This window comes from Musca domestica, unplaced genomic scaffold (genome assembly GCF_030504385.1).
Source record: "Musca domestica strain aabys unplaced genomic scaffold, Musca_domestica.polishedcontigs.V.1.1 9, whole genome shotgun sequence".
NCBI lineage: Eukaryota > Metazoa > Arthropoda > Insecta > Diptera > Muscidae > Musca > Musca domestica.
Window position 1 is genome coordinate 7,822,861 of NW_026712435.1, and position 14,836 is coordinate 7,837,696.

At 38.7% G+C, this 14,836-nt stretch overlaps 2 protein-coding genes across 7 annotated transcripts; one reads left to right on the forward strand and one right to left on the reverse strand.

Moving 5' to 3' along the window:
* Nucleotides 1-391: 391 nt before the first annotated feature.
* On the forward strand, nt 392-9,087 carry LOC101893698 (myotubularin-related protein 9). Of its 5 annotated transcripts, none has more exons than XM_005183249.4 (9): nt 392-654; nt 718-1,065; nt 1,125-1,375; nt 1,438-1,759; nt 7,348-7,594; nt 7,654-7,882; nt 7,943-8,355; nt 8,411-8,508; nt 8,561-9,087. In XM_005183249.4, exons 2-9 carry the CDS (start codon nt 916-918, stop codon nt 8,630-8,632), a joined length of 1,782 nt encoding a protein of 593 aa, XP_005183306.1. In that variant the 5' UTR covers nt 392-654; nt 718-915; the 3' UTR covers nt 8,633-9,087. The 5 variants fall into 5 exon arrangements, with proteins under 5 accessions (XP_005183306.1, XP_005183307.1, XP_005183308.1 ...); XM_005183250.4 differs by having other exon boundaries at nt 392-617; nt 685-1,065; XM_005183251.4 differs by having other exon boundaries at nt 392-617.
* A 788-nt stretch (nt 9,088-9,875) lies between these two features.
* Nucleotides 9,876-12,752, reverse strand: LOC101894209 (protein Pixie). 2 transcript variants are annotated; one of them, XM_005183252.4, is made up of 7 exons: nt 12,602-12,752; nt 12,096-12,312; nt 11,400-12,010; nt 11,150-11,345; nt 10,498-11,018; nt 10,204-10,438; nt 9,876-10,145 (listed from the first exon to the last, which is right to left on the reverse strand). In XM_005183252.4, the coding sequence occupies exons 2-7, from the start codon at nt 12,306-12,308 to the stop codon at nt 10,089-10,091; spliced, it is 1,833 nt and encodes a 610-aa protein (XP_005183309.1). In that variant the 5' UTR covers nt 12,309-12,312; nt 12,602-12,752; the 3' UTR covers nt 9,876-10,088. The 2 variants fall into 2 exon arrangements, with proteins under 2 accessions (XP_005183309.1, XP_005183310.1); XM_005183253.4 differs by having other exon boundaries at nt 12,606-12,721.
* Between the last annotated feature and the right edge of the window lie 2,084 nt (nt 12,753-14,836).

Below are 14,836 nucleotides of genomic sequence, written 5' to 3' on the forward strand. Positions count from 1 at the left end.
TGCATAGAAAGAAGGTCCCATCATATTAATTCAAATTTTAACAATGGCATATGTCAAAGGAATAGTTTAAAAACAATAGAAAATGTTGAAAACGATATTTTTTATTTACATTTTTTGCACACACTACTACTAAAAGTAATTATCAGGATAGGATATTGATTTACTTTTCGTTATTTTTAGTGGGATATTAATTCTTATTTGCTCTTCGTACTGGTAATGTAAATGAACCGACCAATTATTGAGTTATCGAACACACTTATTGTCAAACATCAGATGGTACAAAATGTTTGCGAGTAATCAAAATGAACTCCCACATTTTATTGGCAACCCTACTTAAACAAATTTTCGCCATGCTCCATCTCCTCATTCGTAAAAATTTCACATTCTCTATTATTTTTTTATTCTAAACAAAAGAGTCTATCGAATTAATCAACAAAGAATTCATTCATTTCCTAAATTGTTTTTTTTTTTTTTTGGCTTTAAGAAGTAAATAATAAAAGTGAAGTTTATAAGCGATAGCACAAATTATTAAAAAATTAAAGGTTTAGACTCCAAAAGTATACCGTTGGTATATGACAGAAAAATTAAAAGAAAGCCTGGGGTCCCTTATTTGTCGAGTATGTTTTGATTTAAGTAGTATATATGTATAAATTGGTATGAATGATAAGGAATTAAATGAAATAGGGACGTATTTCGTATCCGAATGACTAAATTTAGTTGCAGTTAGAGTGCCCCCGCCCACTTGTAGAATCAGCGGTTGATTGTCGTACGTCATAAAATAAAGCACAGCATGGAAAACATTGGAGCATAGTAGAAGTAACGACCATAGTGTACGGATAACAAGCTGCAGGAAAAACCTATATTTGTGTAGATATCAGCAGTGTGTTGTAAACAAAGGTATTTGAGAAAAAAAATATGGAATTTGTGGAGCTTATACAGACACCAAAGCTGGATGGAGTCTTTCTGCATGACCACACCAATGCCACTATAGAGGGGCGTCTATGCATAACTGGACACCATTTGTTACTGAGCAGCGCGCGGCAGGAAAATAGCCAAGAACTATGGGTATGTTTGCCATTCTATTGCAGATCATCGTTTTCAATAATACATAAATCGATTTTCAGTTGATGCACAAAAATATTGATTGCATTGAAAAGAAACCATATATGGTCCAAAACAACGTCGTTGGTGGGCTCATAACATTAAAATGTAAGGACTTAAGAGTTATTTCGCTTCGAATCAAATATGCCAAGGAGTACTTAAACATTGTTTCTTCGCTGGAGGCGTTGAGTTCGCTTAACAATCCAGAGTTAGAGTATCCTTTCTTTTATCGCCCAATGTACACAATATTGGAAGATGGCTATACAATATTCCGGTATGTTGTTTTGTTTTTATAACTAAATTATTGGTGTTCTAACTTTACATTCTACACTGCAGCCCCGAACTGGAATTCGCAAAACTTGTATCGTCTAGTTCTTGCAACAATGGAATAGGTGCAATGAACAACTCTAACGTTGTTTTGAGTCCGCTTTCCACGTTACACTCTCCCTGTTCAAATGATCATGACAACAACATTGGCTCGGCAGGTGTTGGTTGCGAATGGCGAATTACTAACGTAAATAAGGATTTTAAAATTTGTCCAACATACGGATCGGTTTTAATAGTACCGAAACAAATTACTGATGAACAAATAATGCAATCTGCCGCTTTCCGAGATGGTGGCCGATTTCCTGTACTTAGTTATAGACACGAAAATGGGGTAAGTTTACAAAGCAGCATTATTTTTATACCCTACAACACTATACGTTGGGGGTATTATAAGTTTGATTGAGCCAGAAGTTATATAACACCTCGAAATATTGGTTTCCCACATAGGAAAGTATATATGGATCTTCCTATCTCGCCGAGATGATTCGATCTAGCTATATATATCCGTCCGTCAGTCCATGTTATAGGCCGATGGCACAGAGGTGGGGTTATGGTCAGATTAGAAGCCTATTGCTTTTGGAGATTATCGCATAATATTTAGGGTTTGAAGTGGATCAAAAGCTGAAATTTCCTGATTTTGCAGTTGTTCTATAGGTAACAATTATTGACCAATCGACGCGAAAGTTAGCATGGGGCTAGAACTTAGAGCTGGGCAGAACGATGGTTATCGGGTAATATTTAGTGGGTGAAATGGACCATAACATTTATGTTAAATAAAAGTAACATTTTGCATTAAACCACGAATATTTTTAATCGTGGCGAAACCACAAGTTGACCAAAAGGTAAATTCTGACCGTTACGTAGATGCCGATAGAAAATATATCGGATATATGTAGCGAAATATAGAATGGCTAGACCGATTTTGACAAATTTTGTCAATTCAGAGTGCCCTATTGGCATAAAAGTATAAAATATAAAAAATCGCATAAATCGCATATTATTGACATCTTAATAATGATAATAGTATAGGTTTTGTAGAATTTTATGACATTTTTTTATTTTGTCATATTTTTATCGCATGCGATTTTTTCACTATGACTTAAAGTGTATATTTTGTTATATTTCTTTCTTTCTTTATTTAATTCATACTTAATACTGAAGCCTCCAAGGCCAATTAATTGTATTAATAAGGTACTCAATACCAAGTAGAAAAATTCAAATTAAATTATAAATAACTATCACATTATTAAAAAACAAGATATAAAAGGCTCCCCAGCCAAAACTACAAAAAACCAAAGTAAAAAAATGAATCAATAGAGGCATAATAACCAACAACAAGCAATTAAATTTTTTTTTAAGAAAGGTGAAAAATAAAGGCGACAGTAAAAAAAAGAGTTTTTTCACCCTACAACAAAGGTTGCGGTTATTATATACAGATTGCAATTATCGTTCGATGTTCATGAAAATTTCATAAGGGTAGTGTTAGACTCAGAAGGGCAATATATTTAGGGGTTGACATGGACCAACAACTAAAGGACACGAAATCTCGCATGAAGTTAGAGTTTAGGACAGCGGGTAGAATGAACCACTACTTTTGTGTCAATCCCACGGCAGCGGGTTCTACGACACCGGATTGACCCGAAACAACAACACTCCAGTTTCGGCCAGCGGCTGCCAACCCAGTGTATACATGTTCGTGTTTGTTTATTTTTCTGTTTTGGGAGCAGCACATCCCGGAATGCTTGCTCCGGATTCTTTTGGTCCGTGCCGGGCTTGAGGAAAACCCCGGACCATGGTTCTGTACGGTTTGCCAAAACACCATCCACCATAGATCAGTCTCGGTGCGATGTAATGGATGCAGAGGATGGGTGCATTTTAGAAATTGTTCCGGTTTAACCCGGTTGCGAGACTATAGCGATAGGGACTATGTTGCTTCGTGCTGCACCAACACAGTCCCCAGTGAGTCCACGACCTCGTCGTCAACTTCCGAGTCGTCGTCGGAGTATGGAACTCCCCCGCAGTCTCCAGAACAGCAACCACTACCGCAGCACTTAACGCCACATGTTGCTGTTCCAATTCCGGACAATGCATCGTTCTTGCAGTTCAATTGCAACGGACTCCGAGGTAAAATTGATGAGATAGTAGATTTTATGAATCGGAGGAATATTAAGATCGCAGCGGTGCAGGAAACCAAGCTCAATGAAAATTGTAGCTTACAACGTTGCAATGGTTACAACGTATTGAGGAAAGATCGCACCAGAAGTGGAGGTGGGGGATTAGCGTTCCTGATACACCATTCTGTTCAATACAGACCTATCTCGCTTGAGCTAGTCTCTAGTGACCCGTACATGGAGTGTATGGGGGTAGCAGTCAAGTGTGGTACTGCCGAGGTAGAGGTGCTTAATGTGTATATCCCGCCGGTTAATAGCTGTGAACCGCGTTACTTGCCTAATATAAGCCCACTTTTGGAAGGCAATAACCGCCTGGTACTAGGGGACTTCAATGCCCACCATGAGTTGTGGCATTCCGTCCTAGGTAATGACCAGAGGGGATCAGCGTTGGCAGAGCAGATTGACTGCTCCACATTTTGCACGGTAAACGAGGATGCCCCCACCCGAATAAGAGGAGAGTGTCACAGTTCGCCAGATTTAACCATCGTGTCACCCGGTCTGATAAATGACGTGGCTTGGCAACCCGTCATTTCTCTTGGCTCAGACCATCTCCCGATAATCGTCTCCATCAGCAGATCGCCCGATTTCATAACCTCTGAACGCCGCACTTTCCTTAACCATGGGAAAGCCCACTGGCCCGAGTTCAGAGAGTTCACCAACCTTCGCTTCAGAGAACTGCCCAATCCTTCTGATGTTCGGGTAGCTGAAAGGATTTTCCGGGACATCATCAAAGCTGCAGCCGCTCGCTATATACCTGCTGGTCGAATACCCGAAGTAAGACCAAATTTCCCAGCAGAGGCAGCGGGATTAGCGAATGAGCGTGATGAGCTCCGACGTACCAACCCTACTGATCCCAGAGTCAGTGAACTGACAGTGGAAGTCAACCGGTTGGTACAGGAGCATAAGCGGAAAAAGTGGCTAGACCATCTGAAGTGTTGCAACATTGGAACCGATTTGAGTAAACTGTGGGTAACGGTAAAGTCACTCTCGAACCCTGGAAAAAAGGATGATAGGACAGCAGTCACATTTAACGACGTAACTGTGACTGATCCGAAGAGGTGCGCTGGCTGTTTTAACCGCCAATTTGTCGAGCACCCCGAGAGTGATAGGGCGAGGCGAAGAGTACTACGTCGTATAAGAGCTCTTCCCGCCGAGGATGTACCTCCACAGTTTACGATGGGTGATGTTGCGAATGTCATCCGAAACGCTAAGTCATCTAAAGCGTTGGGCCCGGACGGAATATCAATGGTAATGTTGAAGCAACTGGATACGCCGGGAGTTGAGTATTTAACCAAAGTCCTTAACTTGTCGTTAGCCACCCACATAGTTCCCGAAGCCTGGAAAATGGGCAGGGTGGTCCCGCTACTGAAGCCTGGCAAGGATGCCAGCAAAGGCGAATCATACAGGCCAATTTCGCTTTTGTCGCCAGTAGCAAAGACTCTCGAGGCCTTACTCCTCCCCAGTATTAGAGGAAGCTATTCAGTTGCTAACCATCAACACGGTTTCCGTCCACTACATAGCACTACAACAGCATTGCACGCCATATCCACACATATCAGTCGAGGACTCAACCAGAACAGGCCGTGCCACAGAACAGTAGTGGTGGCTCTTGACCTATCAAAGGCCTTTGATACGGTCAACCATGCCACGCTGTTCGAGGACGTTGAGAACACTACCCTCCGGCCAAGTTTGAAACGTTGGATAGTCAACTATATGTGTGGACGCCAGTCGTACGTGGAATTCCGGAATAAGAAGTCCAAGCCTCGTAGAGTGAAACAGGGAGTTCCCCAAGGTGGGGTGATATCTCCGGAACTGTTTAACCTCTACCTTTCCGGAATTCCGCGCCCTCCAGACGGCATCGAGATCGTAACTTATGCGGATGATTGTACGATCGTGGCGTCGGGTCCTGTAGTTGATGACATATGTGTCAGGGTGAATAACTATCTCGCGGAGCTTGCCGCCTTCTTCCACGCGAGGAATATGAAAATATCCGCCACTAAATCGACGGCCACACTATTTACCACATGGACTGCGGAGATGAGAACACAGCTGAATGTGCAGGTCGAGGGGCATATAATTCCGACCACCAACTACCCCAAAATCCTTGGGGTCACATTCGATAGCATGTTCAAGTCTTCCGCGCAAGCCACAGCTATTTGCGATAAAATGAAAAGTAGGAACAAGGTCCTCAAGGCGCTAGCCGGCAGCACTTGGGGTGCGGATAAGGAAACCTTGTTGACCTCTTATAAAGCGATAGGTCGGTCTGTGGTTAGCTATGCGGCTCCAGTGTGGTCGGCGAATACAAGTGCAACGCAGTGGAAATGTATTCAGACCTGCCAGAATGCCGCCCTGAGAACTGCAACAGGGTGCCTCCTCATGACACCTGTGGACCACTTACATGAGGAGACGAAGGTTCTTCCCTTACGTCAGCATAATCATATGCTTTCGTTGCAGTACCTGCTTGGGTGTTATCGCGGGAGTCACCCTAACCACCATATGGTGGATAGAACTCCTCCACCCAGGCGTGTCAGGAAGGACCTGCACGATCTAGAGAGAGAGGTCCAGCGATATAAGAGAGAGCCTCTAGATCAAGAAGCCTATCAAGCGGGTCTGAATAGCATTCATACTGATGCAGTCACAGAGGTAGTTAATAATTACAGTATGAATGCCATACTCGGAGTCCACCCCCCATCCATTGCAGCTGAAGAACGTCGGCTGCCTAGGCAAACCAGGGTAGTTTTGGCCCAACTACGTTCAGGATGGTGCAGCCGTCTCAATTCGTATTGGGCACGAATTGATGAGGATGTGCGGAACGCCTGCCCAGCGTGCGATACAGGCCCGCACAACACGCTGCACCTGTTTAATTGTCCTGCCAAACCTACCCAACTCCGTCCAGAGGATCTATGGCTACAGCCCATAAAGGTAGCAGAATTCCTAAACCTGGACATTGAGGAAGAACCAGATTAGTCGGAAAAAACAACAGAACGTGTAAAACTGCTACAACAACAACAACAACTACTTTTGTGTGCAAAAATTCCAACTTTTCCATTCTACCGAGAGACTGAAAATAGCTTACAGGCGAAATCCAATATACCCAGAAGACGAGCTTCTGGTTTTTTATGCTGGTTTCGTTGACGAATATAGCCAAATGTCGTAGACAAGCAAATCATAGTCTAAATTTTGAGATACAGAATGGCCTCTTGCATTTGGAGATGGTCACAAAATTTTTAGGGGTTCAAATGAACCAAAAGCAGAAACATTTTCCTGATCACACAATTGAAACCAATCGACATGTAATTTTGCACGAGACCATTGGATTATATTTAGCTATAAAACAGACCACAAGAACTAACAGAACGACGGAGTGTTTAAATATTGTGCAAATATCCCGAATGTAATTTGCGTCCAAATGGTAATGCGAAGGATTTTAATTAATTTAATGAAATACTCTGTAAAGGGAAACCGTAAAACTTACATACCTAGAAAAGTACATGATTCGAACTAGTTTTTGTCTTGCAAGCCTAAATATGAGGTGATCATCTTGTCACATGACAAAACTTTATTTGGAGTCGAACTTTTTGCTAAATGTGTTAGGTCTGTGTGGTTCGTCCATCATATTTTCAACAAAAAAAGGAAATAAATAAAAAAAAAACTCCCACTATAAATATACGTACGTACGTTATTGAAATGATTTGAAATTGAAATTTTTCAATGTTATCTTAATACTCTAATCCTATGATTTTTTTAGGCCGCCCTCCTCAGAAGTGCTCAGCCGCTGTCAATTCAAGGAATAAAACGTTGCCGTGCCGACGAAGCCATATTAAATGTCGTTTTGGGCCGCAGTAAAAAGGGATTTATTGTGGACACATGGGGTAAAGGCAAGTCCAACACTGAGACGGATCAACACTACTCGCAGTGGAAGAAGGTTAACCGTTCTATCGGCAATATATCTTCGCCTGCCGCAATTTTAGACAGTTTTTCAAAGTTGATGGAGGGTATATTTTTTAAATAAACATAAATATGAGCATAAATAAGCTTTCCCATTTTAATTTAGCTTGCAATGATGTGAATTGTACACCTGACAAATGGCTTTCCCGTCTAGAAAACAGCAATTGGCTCAGCTTAGTATTGGGCTCGTTAAATGCTGCTTGCGTGGTTGCACAATGTCTTGATCAGGAAGGCAGTCCAGTCTTAGTTCATGGAGCCAAAGGACTTGATTCTACACTGATCGTTACGTCTCTGGTACAAATTATCTTAAACCCAGATTGTCGTACAGTACGCGGGTAATTACAATGGTATACTTGTTCCGAACAAGAAATGGTAAAATTTGTAATTATTTTCAGAATTCAAGCGCTGATTGAGCGCGAATGGATACAGGCTGGACATCCGTTTGCCTCCCGGCATCGTTACTCGTGCTACACGCCCTCCCAAAATCGTCACAAATGCAATGGCGCAACATTTGTTTTATTCTTAGATTGTATTCACCAGTTGTACAAACAGTTTCCTTGCAGTTTTGAATTCAGTACTCAAATGTTGGTCCTACTTTTTGAACATAGCTATTTCTCTCAATATGGAACGTTTCTTTGTGATTCCGAGAAAGAACGCCACGAGTTAAGAGTTCATTCGCGCACAACCAGCCTGTGGTCATACTTAAATCGACCAGAAGTACTAAAGAACTTTCTTAACCCAATGTACGAACCAAATCCTCGTGTAATATGGCCTTCGGTTGCTCCAATAAGCTTGGAACTATGGAATGGTAAACTATGGATTTTCGAAAGCAGGCACAGTTTATATTACCATAATTTTTTCAGAATTGTACTTAAGATGGATTGTGGACCAAAAAAATAGTGAGTGGACTGCAACTCAAATTCAAGAACTTATAACAAGCGAAAAGGAACTTAGAGCAAAGGTGATTTTGTAATTCTTTTAATGTGGTCAAGACTCATTAAATTTCTTTTCAGGCAATGAAACTAAGGAAACAAGCAGCTGAGATGGCTAATGAGGTTTTATCTATGCTAAGCTCTAATCACTGAACCAATTTAATCTATTTAAAGCCTTTCTTTGAAAAACAACCCCCATTTGAAACAACGTATACATCCATGCATATATCCATACATGAAAAAAAAAATTCATAACTTTCCAATCTCGAAATATTTTGCAAACTATATAAGACTTTGATAAGGGGCTGTCCTATTCGTATCTGCCACTTCAAGAATTTCTAATTCATATGCTTAAGCATGTACTAGATATTTTTTTGTGTAAAAAAGATAAACGTATTTTTATATGCTTTACATCTCTCTTATAGTGCTAGTAGTATGAAAAGTGTGAATATTCGTTTTAAGGTTCTATTTAATAAATCAATTTATTTGCATTTAACTTTAAGCATTTCGAATTTTCGTTTATTACAAATATTGAAAATAATTGTATTTTATTGTTACATTGTCGTACCGTGTTCCCCTAATAAAATATAACAGACACGACAAATTTCTGAATACTTTAGTTTCCTTTTTGTGAAATAATCCCTAAAATTAGTAGTATTAGTATCAGCGTTTTAAAAGTTATAAAATGTTTGTTCTCGATAAAGATTGTGTCTACGTAAATCGGACTTTAAAATTAGGTGGGGTTTTGTATGCAAAATACTGTACTGTACCGAGAGCCACTGTTTGGCTATTTTTGACATATATAAAGAAGAAACAAGTTAAAAAGTAACCCTCAGTTTTTTAGGAGTTATGGATAACGGAAATTGTTACCCTTTGTATGGGAGGTACCGGAAGAGTTGGTGGAAATATTGGGATATGTGAAAGATAATCCGACATTTGTTCACATTTTATAAGGGTTGTGATTATCAACATTTTGACCCTTTGTGAGAGAGGTGCCAGAAGGAGTTGGCCGATATTGTCCATTTTAGGACCTAGCTTGGACCTAGTAGAAATGTTACGATATTCTAAGTTGTAACGAAATTGGATACTTCCTTCGTTCTTTGTGAGAAGCTCAATTTTTATAATCTCGTCCCTTTTTACCAATTGTAGGTGTTACAGAAGGGGAAAGAGTGGAATGATATTACCCATCTTCGAACTTGATCTTAGTAGACAAAAATATTAGTATGTGCCAAGTGTGGGCCAGCCAGATAGACATTTTAAAGTATCAAATGATATGCCCTATAGTTGAGGGCATAAATAGCATCGATTTTAAAATGATACGTTTTTGACAAACATTGTAACAGTGTGCAATGCATATGCTGGCGCATATCCCATATGAATATTTAACAGCTTGATGTTAGTATTTTACGTTTTGCTATATTTTTTGCTTGCTTTCGAAAATACAAAAAATCAAGAGGACCATTATAAAAATCAATGTAACAAAAATCGCTGTTCTTTTATAGTTGGGAGCACAAAGGAATCCAGCAGGTGTACATAACGTTTAATTTTCGCATTTTTTTTGTCCGGATTATATGCTTCAGTGAATGTGACCAAAATGCTATATTCATCATTAGTTGCAATCATCTTCCAAAAAGAAGAACTGACCGGAACGTTTTTGTTCAGTATCCTAAAAATGAAATATATTTAAAACCGACTCTCCACAATGCAAAAATTGAAATTCATACCTTCACAGAGTTGTTTTTATTAATGCGTGGTCTAAAGTTGTTAGGATCTCGGCGGAAAGTAATTCCCAATAGTTCTAAGAATCGGTTCATTCCATTTAACAACGATTGAGGCGAATAAGCCGTAGTCTTTACAGAAGGTTGACCCTCCAACACAATTACACGATCCGCCAAATATGTTGCCATTATAAAATCGTGCTCCACAACGAAGCCAGTACGTTTAGCATGCAAAATGTAGCTGTCATTGAAAATAAACATTATTAGTTTCTCTATTTTTATACTTTATTTGTCGCTTACCGTTTAATAACTTTAGCGGCAACTAAACGTTGCTCTGAGTCCAAGTAAGCAGATGGCTCATCGATCAAATAAACGTCCGCCGGTTTGCCCAGACACAAAACCAAAGCTACCCTTTGCAATTCACCACCGGATAAGTTTTGTACTTCCTGGTCCATTATTTCTTCGATTTTCATAGGTTTCATAACATCAGCGACAAATTGGGGATGAACATAAGCGTCGCGAATCTTTTCATGAAGTAAATGGCGCACATGGTTTTGGAACTTGGGTGAAATTTTTTGTGGTTTGTAAGATATATTAAGCACTGGGAGATCTACATTTGTATCAGGCTGCAAGTTGCCAGCCAACATACGAATGAATGTTGTCTTGCCAGTACCATTCTCTCCGAGAAGTACCAAAATTTCAGAATCGCTGAAGTGACCTTCTTGAACGGTAAGAGAGAAGTTGCCTAGGGTCTTCTTCATTGCTGGATAGACATAATGATTCATTCTCTTAACTTCTTCTTCAGTTGCCGACTCGGAAACCTTTTCAAAAAGACATGGGATAATTGTAAAAAAAAAATTAAACCCGGGAAGCGATTTTTATGCAATGATATCGCAATCTTAGAACTCATAAGTACTATACGCGCAATGTATCAAAATGTCACTATTCTCACCTTGAACGTAAGCGATTCTGTACGGAATCGCATGTTTTCAGTTGGAACAAAACCATCAAGGAAAATATTAATGCCTTCGCGTACTGAGAAAGGCATAGTAACTACACCATAACAGCCAGGAACACCGTAAAGACAGCAAATAAAATCAGATAAATAGTCCAACACGGACAAATCATGCTCGACAACAATAATGAACCTGAAATTTAATTACATTAATTCAACAGTTATTATACAAAAGGGAATTGCATACTTCGTTGGATGTAAAAGATGTCGTATCGTCAAAGCCGCATTAAGACGTTGCTTCACATCCAAATAGGAGGAGGGTTCGTCAAACATGAAAATATCACCGTCCTGAATGCACACCATGGCAATTGCAAAACGTTGCAATTCTCCACCTGAAAGATCGGCAATGTTGCGCTCGCGTATATGCGATAAGTCCAACATTTCACAGATCTCCGTTTGATTTTTGCGCTCGTCCTTCTTGTTGAGCAATTCGTTGACCGTTCCACGAACGGCTTTAGGAATCTGATCAACATATTGTGGTTTCACCAATGCTTTCAAATTGTCCTCGAGAATTTTGGTGAAATAGTTTTGCAGTTCAGAGCCACGGAAGTAAGCCAAAATTTCAGTCCAATCTGGAGGATCAATGTAGCGTCCCAAGTTGGGCTTTTGCTTTCCAGCTAATATTTTCAATGCAGTTGACTTGCCAATACCGTTTTGGCCTACAAGACCCAATACTTCTCCAGGGCGTGGAATTGGTAAACGATGCAATTTAAACGAGTTTTTACCGTAACGATGAGTTGTATGCTTCTCCAGATTGCTGGGAATATTGATAATAGTAATGGCTTCGAAAGGGCATTTCTAAAGAAAGTAGTAGAAAGCAAACAACTATATTTAGGAAATGCACATTTTACAGTCAAATATCGTCCGCTGACTGAACACTTACCTTGACACATATACCGCAACCTATACACAGTTCTTCGGATAAAGAAGCGATTTTTGAAGCGGGTGCCACTTCGATACACAGCTTTCCCATACGCACCACAGGACAGGACTTTTTGCACTCCTGGCGGCAACGCTTTGGCTTACATTTGTCATCACTGACAATAGCGATACGGGTCTGCTTGTCCGTCTCCTCATGATCTTTTCTGTTGGCCATTTTTCTAAAACAAAATACATTCAAACATCAGCAACACGTTTATCCGTCTCTCAATAAAAACAAAGAACACCCTATGTGACAACAAAGCAAATAGTTGTAGGTGGGAATTTCGAACCCCGCAACTACCCCAAATGAAAACCTCTGCTCACAAGAGTGAAAGTGTATAACCTCAACTTCCACTCATTGCCTTCTCTGCTATAGGAATATAACAGTTTACAGAATGCAACGATTCTACTGATCTCGGCTATTCCTATTTTCTGGATATGTTCAATAACAATCCACATATAAATTACCTACTAATTTAGTTTGAATTTGTAAAATCAGACAACTAATGGCCGAACTGCGTGGCCCCGAATAGTAATTCGAAAAGAAACGTCAAAGCATAACAGTTGTTTAAAAGCGTATTTTTCGGGAAATATATTGCAACTATGCCTTTATTTACGAATAAAAGAACAAAAACAAAAGCGAAGTATTATGGTATATTTATAGCTTGGCGCGAACTGAAAGAAATGCCTTATTTACACCAAACTTGTTTTAGTATTATTTAGATAGTCAATTCCGTCTTCGAAAAACGCGTGGTGTAATGGTTTATACCCTCCACCATACATAGTACGGAGGGTATATAAAGTTCGTCATTTAATTTGTAACTCATTGAAATAATAATTTTAATAAGAATAAAACTAACTTAAATTAGAGCGAGTGCACTCCTGCGTGCTCAAAATTTTCGATGCTGCTCGAATACCAGTGAGCACATTTTCCTCGTTATGGAAAGGGAGCAAACTACGTTCAAAATTGTGCGGATTCTACTTTTGCGGAGCACTCTTTTAGCTTTTGTCATACGTCATTGTATTCCAATGTATGTGTATTTTTCTGTACAAAATCACAAATACAGCGCTGCGCGCTTCCTGTCAGAATTATTCAAAATTTCATTTCATTTATTTACCTCACAAAGAAATATGAATAAGCCCACGGGGCCCATAACTTGTATTATCTATCTACAATACCCTAATACAAATTCAATGATTAATTCAAACTTAACAAATAATATATTAAACCTAATAATTTATCTTAAAAATTCACGAGAAACTCAAACCCTTAACTAAACAATAGTCTAGTAGAGCAGTGAAAAAGTGTAGCATAAACGAACTAAAAAAAGAGAGAATTATTTTATTACTCATTAAACAGAGTATAAATAGTAACTTACATTATAACAACCTACAAATAAAATTAAGAAGATAAAATGGGGGTCCCCAGTCCAACAAAAAGAAAAAAAGAAAAAACCGACGCAACCACTACAAAAACATAGCTTACATATTTAGGCGAAAGTATTCAAAGTAATTTAACCCATGGTACAATGAATTCAAGGTAGGGCAGAACTACCATATGATTTCAATTTTTTTATTTTCTTGGCTTAATATGTCATCTTTATTTGTTTATGTATGTGTTTTCTTTTCAATAACAAAAAAATTGTTCAGAAAATATTCAAATTCGGGTGTTTTCAAAATGCTTATTGCATCATATGCATCGACAAATTCTAAAGTTTTTGTCGCGAAATAAACCATAAGAGATATATAGAACATGATATTGAAAAGAAATTTTGACCATTCATTCAGTTTTCGCGGTTTTAAATTATTTATTCAAAATCAATGCAACATGTTGTTTGCTTTTTTATTGTTTTGATAGTAATTCTGACATTACAAGCCAAACAGGTAGACCTCTATACTTGCAATTTTTTCAAAGTTGACCTACCTTCTCTTCATTGTACCATGATTTAACCCAAAGAAGCTGATTCCACAATCTCACCGCCCTAACAAAAAGGATCTCTCACCAATTGAATTTTTAAATGTTTCTTAAAAAATAAATTGATTTTTTATGTTTTCTTATACGACGTCTTTCGAAGGTTATTATAATAAGCGTTTTTCAACAATTTTCTCAAATTTAAATAATTTTTCATTCAAAATTTTCAATTTCAAAATAGATTTGACAGTTCATTGTCCCAGCAGCTGTGTCGATGCTCCTACCTATATTCTTCTACCATGCGAAAACCTTGGACACAACAAAATAAATTATATGCAAGAAGTTGTTTCATTTATTTTCTATTTTCCTTCATTTTTAAAATGAGTAAAAGAGAGCGAAAAAATATTGGAATGCCTGGATTTTCATTGGTTAATATTTTTAACGCACGTTCGAAATATGCGTTGGTTCGTTCCAACCATTGATTTTGAAAATATTTTCTCTTTATTTTTCAAAACAATAAATAAATACATACACACAATTGACAGAAGTCGGGCACACTTAGAAAAAATTGTAATCAGCTGGTTGCTTTACCCACCTTTTTGTTGTACCTGTTTTGCTCACAATAAATTAAATTTTTTTTTTGTTTAATTGAGTATTTTTTAATTCGAGAGAATGTCTGTTTTTTCGGCACCTACAAGCATGGCACAATTAAAAAAGGTAGAACAAAGCATGGTACAATGAAGAGAAGGTAGGCCAACTTTGAAAAAATTGCAAGTATAGAGGTCTACCTG